The sequence below is a fragment of the Elephas maximus genome, chromosome 9 (genome assembly GCF_024166365.1).
Source record: "Elephas maximus indicus isolate mEleMax1 chromosome 9, mEleMax1 primary haplotype, whole genome shotgun sequence".
Lineage (NCBI taxonomy): Eukaryota > Metazoa > Chordata > Mammalia > Proboscidea > Elephantidae > Elephas > Elephas maximus.
The window spans coordinates 111,283,562-111,298,109 of NC_064827.1; the positions used below are offsets into that span (position 1 = coordinate 111,283,562).

A 14,548-nucleotide genomic window follows, 5' to 3' on the forward strand; every position below is an offset into this window, starting at 1 on the left:
AGGAGTAGACATTTAAAGGAACTCCTAAAAGACCTAAGGTGCATTGACCCATCATGTTCCAGCTATTTAAGCAGGATAATGCCCAGGCATGAGGTTCATCACTTGGGTTCAGTTCCTTTATTATTATGGGGCAACTTGATCCTCTGCACAAAAATACATACCTTAAGGAGCACAGAGCATGTTACTTCTGGTGTAATTGTGTGGGAAGGGAATGGTTTGATTGACTTGCTCAAGCTAATTTCCTGTTAAAGAATTGTTACAAACGGACAATTGTCCCATCCTTAGTGGGTTCCAGAGTCTAACACGGGGAGGGGGGAGGAATAAGTTGCTTAAATCTGTTTTATTTCCATTTAGGCAATCTGGTAGTTTTGTTGCCTGTACCAATAAACTCATAAAGTATCTAGGGGGGTCTCCATGTTAGACTGGAAAGTCATTTTGGCAACTACGATAAGGAAAGGCTTCTTTCACCCTACAGCAATTCTGCATCCTTCCTGATTTGGGTTATATTAAAGCATAGCACCTGAGTTTGGGCCAACAATCCAGGGGAAAGCCACAGTCTAATGTGTATGGCTCATTTAAAGGTAATGTTGAAGTTAGCAGTAGCATTGGGTACAAGAATGTAATTTAATGTAGGAGACAATATTGGATCTGAATTTTCATGCCCAGATCATGGAGGGCATTGATTCAGCCAAATTGCTGGCACTAGCTACCAATTGGGCTAATTTAACAAATACTTTTTCTCTTCAAGAATTAGAAGAAATTGTTAGAAACAGAATGGACTTTCATGATGAATAAAACTACCAGGAAATAAGACCGCAGGTATATAATAAGGCTAAGAGCATAGGGATAGTTACAACTACTAAGCAAATTCCACAAAATTCACAACATGCATGAGGTCTTCTTCCATGATCTTGGGGCTAGCCGTCTACTACTGTGGTCATCTGCTTCTGGGTGACCTTGGCATAGGTGAAGTTTGAGGTCACCTGCTGGTGTACTTTTCTAACAATTGGGAGGTGCACATTTGAGTTGACTCACATGTATCCACAGGGCCATTGAGTTTGGCTGCACACTGACTGGTGAGCAACACCTGAAATGGTCCTTTCCAGTGGGCCTGTAAGGTTTTGGAGCTGAAACTCTTCCAGTAGATTAGGTCTCCAGGTTGCAGGCCATGGTCAGAGAAGTCAGGAGCCTCAAGATCTTTGTCCGTGAAGGGTTTCCTACGTGTGCAACACAAGCTTTAGAATAGGCCATCAGCCCTTGCAATACTTAAGGATATCTGCACCAACAATGTGTAGATCAGTGTAAGTAATGTGACTTAGCAGCATAGGCCTTCCAGTGTGTTTCATGAGGAGACAGCTTGTGTTTTCCAAATGGAGAAGTTCTGAGATTTGTTAACACTAAAGGTAGTACTTTAGGCTATGGCAGCTCTAGACTGTCAGTTAATTTGGCTAGCTGCTGCTTAATAATTCCATTGATGTTGTTGTTAGGTGCCGTTGAGTCAATACTGACTCATAGTGACCCTATAGGACAGAGTAGAACTTCCCCTTAGGGTTTCCAAGGTGTGGCTGATGGATTTGAACTGCCAACCTTTTGGTTAGCAGCCAAGCTCTTAACCATTACCCACCAGGGCTCCAATTTCATTGATATACAACATTTAATAAGACCTATTTATCGACAGCACTGGATTTGTTTTTATAGTAATTACTGGAAACCCTGGTGGCGTAGTGGTTAATTGCTACGGCTGTTAACCAAGGGGTCAGCAGTTCGAATCTACCTGGTGCTCCTTGGAAACTCTATGGGGCAGTTCTACTCTGTCCTGTAGGGTTGCTATGAGTCAGAATCAACTGGACAGCAGTGGGTTTGGTTTTTTTTTGTTGTTTGTTTATACTAATTATTAATAGGACCTACTAATCCAGAGGATTGGGGATGATAAGGAGTAGGTAAAAATTGTGTGATTAGAAAGATTTTGCAAATTTCTTTAACAACCTGTTCAATAAAATGTATTCCTCTGTCACTGTAGAGAGTGGTGGGGGTACCCCATGATGGTATGATAGTCTCTAGAACTTTCTTAGCAACAAAAGTGTCAGTTGCTTGGTGAGCAGGATAAGCTTCAACCTAATGAAAGTACATACAAATCATTACTAAGATAAATTTATATCTCATAGAAGGAGAAAATTGAATGAAATATATCTACCATTCCAACATTGGACCCAGATGTGGAAGAAATTCTCCTGGTGATTGATGCCATCAAGGGCTTTCCTGGGCGTGTCTTTGACGTGTCTGATTTGCACATACAATTGTTTGGCTACATGGGATTTCCCCCACCAATGTCTTTCCATAATTTGGGCCATTTTATCAACTGAATAGTGGCTTAGAGAATGAATTGTGTGCAGGATAAGCACTGTTAGGTTTGCAAATAGTGTAGATTTTTGATTTGCCCCCATTCATAACTTTGGATTGTTTTCATATTTGCACCCTTGTGATTTCCAATAATTTAATTCTTCACTCAGTGCTTGTGATTGTTTAGTGGCCAATTTGTAGGGTGGAACTAGCATGTCAGGGGCAATGACTTCATTGAACTCGTACATAGGTACAGGCTAAGCAGTTACATTTGCAGCAGCTCAAGCAGCATGATCTGTTAAATCATTTCCTTTAACCTCAGGAGGACTACCTTTAGTTTGTGCTTCTAACTTGATGACAGAAATTTCTTCACTGGAAAGAGTAAAGCGTCTAAAAACTGATGTATCTGGAGTCCATTTTTTATGTTATCACTATTAGAGGTTAGAAATTCTCGCTGCTTCCATAGCATTCCAAAGTCATGCTCTCTGTGAAAATATTAACTCTTTGACATTTAGCTAGATGGCAAACTTGAGTTAAAGCTATTAGCTCCACTTGTTGCGTGGAGCATGCTTTGGCAAGTAGAGAGCTTTCTAATATATCAGTATAAGTAGTTACAGCATATCCAGCTTGGTAAGAGCCATTAGAAGTCTTTAAACAAGACCCATCGGTAAATACAACAAGATCTGGATTATGTAAAGGAACATCTTTAAGATCAGACCTAGGAACTAACAATTGTTCCGTCAAATCTAGGCAACCATGGTCAGGAGTTCTGTAATCAGGCAAAGGTAAGAGAGTAACAGAATTAAGTAGTCTGCCGTGACACAGATGAATGTGCAGAGTGGATAAAAGAATGGTATAAGAAGAGACCCAGCTAACAGAGAGATGTTGAGTAAGATCAGAATTTAATAATAATTCTACCAAATGTGGGACAAGTACATCTGAATCATTTCTCATAGCAATGTCAACGGTGGCTCTATCCAGTTTGGCGGTAGCTGCAACTACTCTCAAGCAAGGTGGATAGGCTCTGGCTACAGTATGTAATTGGAGACTATAACATCCAATAGGTCTCCTAAGGCATTTCTGTTTCTTTCATGAACAAATAATGAAAAAGATTTGTCATAGCTAGGTAGGCTTAAAGCTGGTGGATTGGTTAGTTTCCTCTTAAGTTCATGGAAATGTTCTATTTGTTCAGGAATCCGTTGTAGAGGATCTGGGCTCTCTGATTTAAGCAAAGCATAGAGTGTTTGAGCAATCAAAGAAAAGTTTGGAATCCAGCTGTGGTAGTAGCCACGAAGGCCCAAAAACTTCTAAGCTGTCTTTTTGTATTTGGCAAAGGATGGTTATAAATGGTTTCAAGTTTTTGTGGATCTAACTGGATCACCTGTGAAGTTAGAATGTGGCCTAAATATTTAACTTGGGTTTTAACAAAATAAAACCTTTAGAAGCTTTGTGCCCTTTAGTGGCCAAGTAATTAAGCAAATATATAGAATCTTCTTCACCTTCTGAGGTGTTCCTGGAATAAAGTAGCAGACCACCAACATATTGAATGAGGAGAGAATTATTTGGAAACGTTAGGTCCTCTAAATCAGCTTTTAAGACTCTTGGGAGAAATAGCTGGGAGATTCAGTAAATCTCTGAGGCATGACAGTCCAGGTATATTGGCATTCGTCCCAAGTGAAGGCAAATAAATATTGACTATTAGTGTGGACTGGGATACTAAAGAAAGCACTACATATGTCCACTAAAGTAAAGCTCTTAGCGTTGAGAGGTATTTGAGACAACAAAAGGTGAGGGTTTGTAATTACAGAAATTGGGGAATCACCAGAAGGTTAATGGCACTAAGGTCTTGAACAAACTCCAACTTTTCTCATTATTTCTTAACTGGAAAGAATTGGGGTATTACATGGGCTAATGCAAGGTATTATTAGCCCTTTATTAATTAATTCCTCAACTACAGGGGTTAACCCTTGAATTGCCTTTTGTTCTAGAGGGTATTGAGAAATACTGGGAAGTGGTTTCATTGGGTCAATTTGAATTTTAATTGGTTGGGCACTATGTATTCTTCCCACATATGTGGAGGAAGAATACCATAAGGTTGGAGACAGAGAGGATAACAATAGGTTATCCTTATCCATTGTCAAATCCTGTAAGTGCCATAAGGGCTCTATTTTGTGCCTTTCCTAATCCAACTAGCATATGGATTAACTGATACAGATCAGCCAGACCAGGTTGGAAACCCTGAATGAAACGTACAATTCCTCCTTAAATGTTTTAGGGTTCTCAATGGGTTTTGGAAACTCCTAAGCTATTGCTGTTAATTTGGCTATAGGCCAGGGAGAGAAAGTAATTACAAGGGGGTTGTTCTCTCACTTTTCAACTGGTTTGACCCTTAAAGAGCATCTGAGACACTGGAGGAGGTTTAGGGTCAAGAAACAGATCATTGTTTAAAACAGCATTTCAGACAGACCAGGATCCTTTCCAAAATATGGAGGGAGAGTAAGGCACAAAGATAAGAGGAGGAAGAGAGGGGTCAAAAGGAGTGGACTCATTGACTGTCTTGTGTGTTTCTTTTTTAAGAGACTTATTAATCTTGGTTAATTTGGATACCATGTCTTATAAAGAAGCCAATTTTGAATCCTTGACGCATTTAGAAGTTTCTAAATACCAATCAAAATAAGCATCCTGAACCATCTGTTTAGTTCTACAGTTTTCTAATTTAGATCTCAGGTATACAAATTTTCTCAATTCAAATGAACCATAAAGTAGCCACTGGTCAGACAAACTGTCTTTGGTCAGGGCATGCCACAGTTGTAAATACAAACATGAATAAATCCTGTAAGTCTTAGACATGTAGTAGGAGATCCACTAGGGAAATCAGCAGGCCTGGATTCAGCAGAACCCATGGCCAAGCAAAAAGACAGAGACAAACATCTGCAGACACAAACCAAAATCTGAATAAGATGGAGCTGAGTTGCAATGTAACAAGACAGAGCTCGAGATTCAAGAGGACTCAACAAATAGCTTCCAAGTCTCCTCACTGAGACAGAATGCCTAAAAGGATTCGGGGGAATCCTTTGCTCGTGTCTGACAAGGGCTTCAAAGCTGATTCCATCAGTCCTGCTTTTGACACCAAATAATTGTTGAAAACAGAGCTTTTGTAAAATAAGAGTTTTATTCAGATTCAAAGATTTGCAAATCAAGTAGCACGAAAATGAGAGTTCAAAATGGTGTTTCAGAGGGAGCATAAGCACTTCCTTTATACTCAATTTTGCAGAACTCTGTACACAGTTGGGGAAGAGTGCAGGGGTACATTTGATTGGCAGATATTCAATATGCTCTGTAAGGCTCATTTACCAAAAATTTCTGTTGGCTAGAGTACTCAGCCTTAGCCCCAGTTTCCAGCATTCTAGAGCTGGTTTCTGCAACAGTCTGGGTGGGCAATCTCAGAATGTTGCAGAACAAGTTATCTTGGTCAAGAGTGTCATTATGGGTCACATATTCTAAAAAGCAGAAGCAGGGACCTAGGATAAAATGGAGTTTGATTCAAACCTGTATCAGCCATTTTAGTTATGTTAAGCGCCTCAGGTTTAGAGTGCTCTTTCATAACGAGGAGGGGCCTGTGTCCCAGATGTGGATTGGCCCCCTGCAGGGCCCTGGATTCTCTCACAAAAGCAGGGGGTGTTCAGGAGCAGGGGGCCAGGTCCCAGATGTGGATGGACCCCAAAAATATTGCCCTGGGATCTCTCACAGAAACAGGAGGTGTGTGGGAATCTGACACTGCAGCACCACATGCTGGAGCCTGTGCAGAGGATCCCCCGCTACGAGCTGCTGCTCAAAGACTACCTGAAGAGGCTCCCGGCAGACGCTCCTGACTGGAGGGATGCAGAGAGTAAGCTGGGGCTGTGCAGCCAGGGTCCCTGGGAGAACACTGGGCCTCAGTGAAGTGTGAGTGGCACTTGCAGGAAACCTAAGTTTAATTCAGCAAGCCATGGAGAGAAAAAGAGAGAGGGAGGGATCCAAGTGCCTCTAAACATGACTTGAGAATGGACTTAGACTTGAAGTGTGAGGGGTAGGCATTGGTCCTGGGGAAGGAGCTGTGAGGGCTGCCCACCCCACCCCCAAGTTTAGGATGCAGGAATTAGAATTGTGGAGCTGGTGGGGGCTGTTCTCGGTCCACGGGTAGCTGGGCAGCTGGGAAGGGCAGGCCTGGGCAGGAGAGCTGCTTGCTGCCAGCCCCTCCCTCTGTGAGCTCACCCTTCCTGATCAAGCTCCTGAGCAGCCTGGGCCCCCATGGGGAGGGATCTGACATCCAGGCAGGGCCTCTACAGGGAGGGCCAGGTGCTGGGGCTCTAGAGAAACAGCTCCACAGGCCCTATAGGGCAAAGATGCAGCCCCGCAGGCTAACTGCCCTCTCGTTTCCTAAAGAGTCTTTGGAGCTCATCTCCACTGCAGCGAACCACTCCAATGCAGCTATTCGGAAGATGGTGAGTGAGTGTAGGGGAGGCTCTGGGCGGTGGGGCACGGTGCAGCATGGGGAGGGCGGCATGCAAGCACTCCCTCGCCAATCTCCGAGGTCAGGGCAGGGGATTAGTCTCGGGCTAGCAGGCCTGCCACCTGCTAGCTCTGTAGTCTCTACTTAGTTATGTATTGCTCTGTGCCTCAGCTTCTCTCTGTCTGTAAAATGGGGACACAAACTGAACTGGCCTCATTGTGAGGATTAAATTAATTTTATTGTGGGGATTAAATGAGTCGCCTACATAAAGTGCTTAGAACACAACCTGGCACATTAAATATTACTCTCAATGTTATCATACTGTCAGTGTTATCATTATTCACTTATTCAGTTATTTATTTATTCATTCATTCATTCATTCAGTAAAGCTTCATTGGTGTGTTTTGTGTGCCAGGCTCAGAGCTAAGGACTGGAAAAAACACAAAGGCTAATGGGACAGTGTCGCATTCTTGGTCTGCAGGCAGCCACATCTGAGGACTGGGCAGAGCCCTGAATAGGCCTATCCTGGGCACCCCTGAGCCTCACCTCCACACCTGTGATATCAGCATCAGAGTGAGCCAGTGAACATGTCCCCAGGAGGCTGAGACCTAGTAGTCACTGCTCTTGTCCACCACACGTGCACTGCTCTTTTTTTTTTTTTAGAGGAAACAAGAAAGGAAGGCAAGCTCTCCACGTGCCCTCGTACCCACTGGGCCCAGAGAGCCTCCTGGCAGTCTAAACACCTCACAGGCAGACTCCATTTATTTCCATTGTGTTCTTTATTTTCCCTCTTTTCCTACCCTGGACTAAATAAATCAAGAAAAAAGAGCTGTTGCTGAGAACCCCATGGTCATGTGGCCCGTGGAAGTCTGGGGAATTCCTCACAGATGCAGCTCTGGGTATCTCTGACCCCCATCTCTCAGGCCACCTGGGGCTCCCCCAGCAGTGAACTCAAGTTCACCCCAACCTACCTGCCACCTGGCAGTTCTTTTCCCCACCAACATGAAGCTTGTGGCGAGGTTCCCACCTCACTGGTGTGGAGGTGGGCGAGCAATCTGACCCTGGCTCTCTTCTCACCAGGCTGTGGCAGTGCTGTGTTGTTAGGTGCTGTCGAGTTGATTCTAACACATCACGACCCTAGAGGACAGAGTAGAGCTGCCCCATAGGGTTTCCTAGGCTCTAATATTTACAGTTTTTTTTAATCCTTACAGGAGCAGATTGCCACGTCTTTCTCCTGCAGAGCTGCTGGGGGAGTTCAAAGCTACCTTCTGGATAGCAGCTGAATTTGCTACCAGGGCTCCTTAGGCTGTGGCACTACTGCATGTTAATGTGCAGTCCTGATAAGCAGGGGCTGTCATAGAGCCTCTTGGTGCCCAAGGCCATGGATAATTGTCCCCTGGGAGCTGTCATCATAGGCCCAGGCCCAGGTGGTAGCAAATGGTAGCAATAGCTCAGTACCTGAAACTCTCAGTGCCAAGCCTGGTCCAAAAGCTGCTGGCCCTCTCCCTCTGCACCAAAAGACACTGCTTGGTCACATGGCCAGGGGAATGCGAAGTGCTCATTAACTGGCTTCTGTGTCACGTGCCTGCCCTGGGTTCCGTGGCATGGGAGACAGGCTGAGGCTGCCAGAAGGAAGGGAAATGGCTGCCCAGTGCAAACGCTCCAGATGTCCCAGTTGTCTCTTCTGACTGGATTGCCCTCCAGGAGAAAGGGCCAGATGCCTGGGTCTAATCCCAGTGTACTAGCGGGAACTCCTGCAGTAATTCTCTTATTGTCTCTGTGCCTCCGTTTCCTTGTCTGTAGATTGGGGATAACAGTGAGGTCACTATGAGTCAGAATTGTCTTGAAAGCAACTAACAACATCAACAATGGTACCTACTTCACTGGATTGGTCTTAAAATTACATGAGTTAAAACACGTATTGTGTGTGGAACAGGGTCTGGCACATAGCAATGGTGTTAGCTGTTATTATCTTATTATTCTCTGCGTGGTGAGAGATTCGTCCTCCAATACCCTTCAATGTTCCCTACCCCTGTGTTTCTTCTCCACCCCTAGGTCAGTAGGCTTCTCCTCTCAGATGGCCCTGTTGTGGTTTTGGGTCCTGGTTGCAGAGCAGTGCTCAGTTCCCCTCTGTGTCCCTGACGGGTTCTTGTTCCCCGTGGCCACCCAGGTGCCTAATCCCTTTGTCTTTTGCAGGAGAAAATGCACAAGCTTTTGGAGGTGTATGAGCAACTGGGTGGGGAGGAGGACATCGTCAACCCGGCCAATGAGCTCATCAAGGAAGGTCACATCCAGAAGCTGTCAGCCAAGAACGGCACCACCCAGGACCGCTACCTCTTTCTGGTGAGGTCCCAACCCTGGGCCCTCAGTGCACAGCCCATGGCAATAGGGGCCCTCATCCCCAGATCCTATATGCAGAGTTCACGGTCATGGGGCCCCCAGGGCTCTGCAGCCTCCTCCCTGACTGCAACCCCTGGTGCCCATCTCAGGGACTGCCCCAACTCCCTTCCCAGGCCACACAGGGTCACACTCCTCCATACAACTGGACCCGTGCCCACCATGCTTATCTGTGCTTCCCTCTTGCAGTTCAACAGCATGGTCCTTTACTGTGTGCCCAAGCTGAGACTCATGGGCCAGAAGTTCAGTGTCCGGGAGAAGATGGACATTTCGGACCTCCAGGTGGGTGAGCCCCTCCTTTCTATACCCACTCCCAGCCTCTCCTTCCCCCGCCCCTATTGCTGAATGAGTGGAAACAGCTGGGTCTCCTGCTGCTGCAGCACTTACCTGCCTTGTGACCCAGCACCTTGCACTGACTCCTCTGAGCTTCAGGCTTTACCTGTAAATGCCGGTGTGGCATGGACCATCTTCCAGCCTGTCACGGTACTGCCATTCAGTGCTGGGTTTAGCAGGGACTTGCTGAGGTTCTCTCTGCTTCTCTAGTTGGCCCCCCTGCCAGTGGAGTGTGGTCTAGTGATAGAGGGCTATAGACAAGCAAAGACAGGAGGTTGTTGGAGACTAAAGTCAACATAGCCTGGGGCACGGGGCAGGGGAGGGTCCCTCCTCTCCTAAGTGCCTAGATGTGAGAATCTGGGCTGAACTCTTACCTTTGGGTTGGGGATCCTGGCCTCTGTACAGACCTGAAGGTGAAGCTTGGGGGTGGAAGGGACTTGTCAAGTCCCCGGCTAGTAGTGTATGCTCATGTGTGCCTGACCTGCCTGGTCCTCTCCTGTGCAGCATGGTCTAGACAGCCTGTTTGTTGTCACTCTGTCCCATGAGCCTGGCAGTGTCTCATAAGAGTGGGCCACAGGGGACAGATTCAGTCCCTGTCTCCTGTTGGGGAGGGCTTTGGATTCATGGGCACCCCAAAAAGTTTGGCTAAATTAAAATACTTAACCATCTCAAAAAGGTAGAGGTATGCCTCAAAGATGCAAAAAGTTCCCTTCTCACCTGGAAATTTGCTAAATCCAGGTTAAGAAACACCATTAAAAATAACGACTAACTAGAGGAAAAAATAACTTTTCTACAGGTAGAAGAAACCATTTCTCTAGTGTGTCTTGTCATTAAGTTGATCTGTTGATGCACAAGTTCTCAGCCTCGCAGCTGTTGGAGAAGCCCTGTGGAGGCGGCCCTGCCCGAGGTGCTGGGTGTGGATTTGTATTGTGCTATCACTACCTGTGTGCACTGACACACAGCCAGGCTGAGAACCCCTGGAACAGCACCTCTGCCCTTTTACATTTTGATTGCATCATCAGAGGTCACTCTCTCTCATGAATCTCACCTTCTACTGATACCAGCTGTTGCCAAACCAGTCCAAAGAGACCAAAATCATACACCTCTGATGCCAAAAGTTTGGTGGATAATAAGTTCCATTCCACATTCCAGCTGTGTCCCCGTGGATGTCTCAGCCTCCCTTCCCTGTTTAGTTCAGGCCCCAGCTGCTCCACTCAGCCCTTTCCCTGTCATCCTCAGTTGCCAGGGCTAGGTCAGTGGGCACCAGCCCCATCTCTTTCTTAGGTACTGTAATCCATTGAGAGGACTCACAAACCGCAGGAAAACAGTTATCTTTAATCTAACAGGAAAAAGGATACAAACACATAGGGTGCAGTCTGGGAGGGGTCTCAGAGCAGAACTTCCATGGCCCCAGGAGACACGCTTACCCTTCTGAGAGCTGTTTCCACCCAGGAAGCTCCACCGACCCCAACCCAGTCTTCCAAAGAGGTTTAATCAGCATCAGATCCCCATGTGGTCCCTCTTGGTCTGGTCAGCCCCCCATTCATTAGTCTTAGGTGTGGCCCTACTCTCAGGAACCAGGATCAAAGGCCAAATTGTTTACTGCAAGTAGGTTCCATATTTCTCACTGGCCTTGGGAAGTGATAGAAGGAGGCAGACTCTTCAGGGTGTGGTTTATAAGGAAACAACCATATTCCATTAGTTCTGACATTTGAAGTCAGGACATGCTGGTTTGGTCATCTGTTGCTGGGCAGTGCCCTTTCCTTCCCAGTGGATTGTATGGTGATGGGTGCATGGCACCCTCATGGGCTGAGTGTGTGAGTATTCACCATGGCCAAGTGTACCATCCCCCTACTACAAACAGAGAGGCGTGGGGGCAGACCTGAGGTCATAGCATAGCACTGCACCCCAGGACTCAATAATGTCTGCAGAGTGATGGGAATCCCATTGTTCCTATGCAATAGTCTCTAAGATAGAGCTGCAGAACTGATTAATATAATTGATGTCAGTAAGTTGTACACCTGTAAAAAGTCGAATTGGCAAAAGTTGTGTGATAGAAATATTCACAACAGTGCCCAAAAATACAAAACAAGAGTAGCTGCTGAGGCTGTTTATGTATAACCAGACACCTCATGGGATTTTTTTCCTTGGTTTGGAGTTTAGGATCATGGTTTCATGGGACATCCCAGTTAATTGGCCTAATAACATGTTTAATGCTTCTGTTCTAGTGCCTAGTTTATTGCATAGTGGCTGGGGTGTTAAAAGCTTGCAAGCAGCCATCCAAGGCACAACAATTGGTTTCTATTCATCTGGAGCTACAGAGGAAGGAGAGTCAGGGATAGGAGGAGGATATGGAATGTGTGGCTCATTGTCTCCATGAACAACTGCTTCCTTTGCCATGAGTCCAGAAGAACTAGATGGTGCCCAGCTACTACTACTGAACATTTTGATCAAAGATTCTGTAGAAGAATACTGATCAAAAGAGGGAATATGTAGAACAGAATTTCAAATTCTCATGTAATCCAGACTTTCTGAAGCCGTGGAGGCTGGATGAACCCCTGAAACTATTGCCCTGAGATAATCTTTAAACCTTAAACCCAAAGTATCCCCTGAAGTCTTCTTAAAAGACTTATGTGCCTTGAGCTTTGTGCTCTTTTAAGATCTACCTATATGGGATCAAATAGATGACAGCAACTTGAAAGAGTAGATAGAAACCTTAGGACGAGGCAGCGAGTTTATGTTAATGAGGGAAAAACCACACAGAAAATGTGGGTGAGAATGGTTGTACAACTCTAAGAATGTAATCAGTGTCATTGAGTTGTACATGTAGAAACTTTAATTGGTGTATGTTTTTACTGTGTATATTCTCAACAACACCACAACAAAAAAAAGTAATGTGTGTTGTTTTCAGAGAATTTAGAAAATAGAAGTGTAAAGAAAATAAAAATTACTCTGTAAATTCAATAAAACAAAACAAAGAAGTCTCTAAGGGCACAAGGGCGCATGCTGCGGAGAGGCAGTACCTGTCAGATACCGCAGTGGGGAAAGGTTTGGCTTGTCCAAGGGCTGGCTGAGGACATTTCCCCGAAGAAGCGGCATCACAGGTGGGCCTTAAACGGTAGGCTGGGCTTGATGGGAAGCATTCCAAGCATAAAGGATGAGAAATCCTGGCCCTGTGTGGGCTGGGATGAGTGGTCCTCCCCCATCAGAGCAGCTCATGTAAGAGGAAAAGGAGGGTGAGAATGGCTGTACAACTAGAAGAATGTAATCAGTGTCACATTTCATTGCCTATGTTTAGACACCCCTGACCCTGCAGACCTGTAGGCCTACTGGGGTCACAAGCTCCTCTTCTACCCCCTTATAGAAGATTTCTGGGTTAGAGAGGAGTGAGGCTGGATTGAAGACATCTATTAACATGACTGCTTTGTTTTTGTTACTGTCCCTTTAGGTACAGGATATTGTCAAGCAAAATGCAGCTCATACATTTGTTATAACAGGAAGGAAAAGGTCCTTGGAGCTGCAAACTCGGTAAGGCACAGTCTATTTCTAACTGTCTGCTACTGGGTGAAAATCTCTGACTTGACATTTTGGCACATTGCTTCACTTTCTAAACAGGGTAACTGCAATGTGTTCTTATTTACTCATTCATTTTTTTCATTAACTTATTTATTCGTGGTTTAAAATTTGACAGTCCTAAGGGGAATATGAGTTGGATTTTTTTTTTTTTTTTTTTTTAAGGGGAATATGAGTTGGAATCGACTCGACAGCAGTGGGTTAGAAGGGGAATACAGTGAAAATTAAGCTTCGGTCCGCCTCCTGTCCCTCCCTCTCCCCAACTGATCATCTCTTAAGTATCCTTCCATAATTTTTTATGTACATACATACATAACTGTTTCTTTAATCCCAAATGGCAGTTTACTATGGAGCCTGTTCTGCATCTGGCTTTTTTTCAATTCAGTTTATCAGAAATCATCACATACCTGAGCACCGTTTCCTAAAGCCACATAATTCCCCATTATAACCATTACCAGTTCCCATCGATGGGTGTCTGGGCTCCTCTGAGTCTGGCTACTGCAAACAGTGCTGAAGCAGGCTTGCCCTTGCACATAGGTCTCTGTATGTAGTGTCAGTATATCTGTAAGATAAATTCCTCAAGGGGAGTTGCTGGTCAAAGAGTAGGATGTGAGTTTTACATCTTAATGGCTACTGTCAAGCTGCCCGCTGAAGCAGATGCTTGGGTTGTGCCCTGACTGGCAGTGCATGGGCAAACCCATCTCCCACCTCCCACCAACAAGAATGCACTGGGCATTACAGGGAGGCATTGATCTGCATCCACTGTCAGGTAAAGTGAAGCAGGGCTCCACACACACCTGGCCACACCTGGTAACAGGTGGTTTGGATCACTCAGAGCCAGTCTTCTAAGCACTTGAGCTGCATGTACATGGTGGCAAGTAGCGAAGCAGTCCCTGCTGCTTAGGTGTGCTGCTTAGGTATGTGCTCAGGTGCACGCTGAGTGTCAGCCTGCTTGTTTACAGTTAGCATCAAAGTCTGGGTTAATAAAATATTTTTTGCTTGTTTGTTTTTATAGGACAGAGGAAGAGAAGAACGAATGGATTCAGGTAAGGTCTCTAAGTTTAAAGTAACCCTGTGGTGAGTTTGCTGAGACCCATGGCCCTGTCATGTTGGAGCAGAGATGAGGTCCCAGTGACCCAGGCACTGTCAGCCCCATCTGCCCAGCTTTGCAGTGATGCAGCAGCAGGGATCTTCTTCAGAAGTACCTTCAGACTCACAAGCCTTCTATTAGCTTGTCTGAGGCTCCCACCCACCCCCTCCCCCTGAAATAAGCAAGACTAGAAGGAGCTGGAGAGGCCAGCAGATAGAGTGCTCCTTCCCCGGGGGTGGGTCTGAGCTGTCTTGACCACGATCCCTCCTGGGAGCATCTTCCCATTGCCTTTTGAGGGTCCCGATAGGCTGTCTAAGAAGGGC

General features: G+C 45.5%; 1 protein-coding gene across 7 annotated transcripts in view; it reads left to right on the forward strand.

The window, feature by feature from the left end:
• Positions 1-14,548, forward strand: part of FGD3 (FYVE, RhoGEF and PH domain containing 3) — a 138,868-nt gene that overhangs the window by 81,079 nt on the left and 43,241 nt on the right. For all 7 annotated transcript variants that reach the window (XM_049895419.1, XM_049895420.1, XM_049895417.1 and 4 more), the window contains 6 exons: positions 6,091-6,229; positions 6,766-6,824; positions 9,029-9,175; positions 9,419-9,511; positions 13,011-13,090; positions 14,151-14,181. In XM_049895419.1, coding sequence (XP_049751376.1) covers positions 6,091-6,229; positions 6,766-6,824; positions 9,029-9,175; positions 9,419-9,511; positions 13,011-13,090; positions 14,151-14,181 — 549 coding nt within the window. The remainder of the gene's footprint in view (positions 1-6,090; positions 6,230-6,765; positions 6,825-9,028; positions 9,176-9,418; positions 9,512-13,010; positions 13,091-14,150; positions 14,182-14,548) is intronic.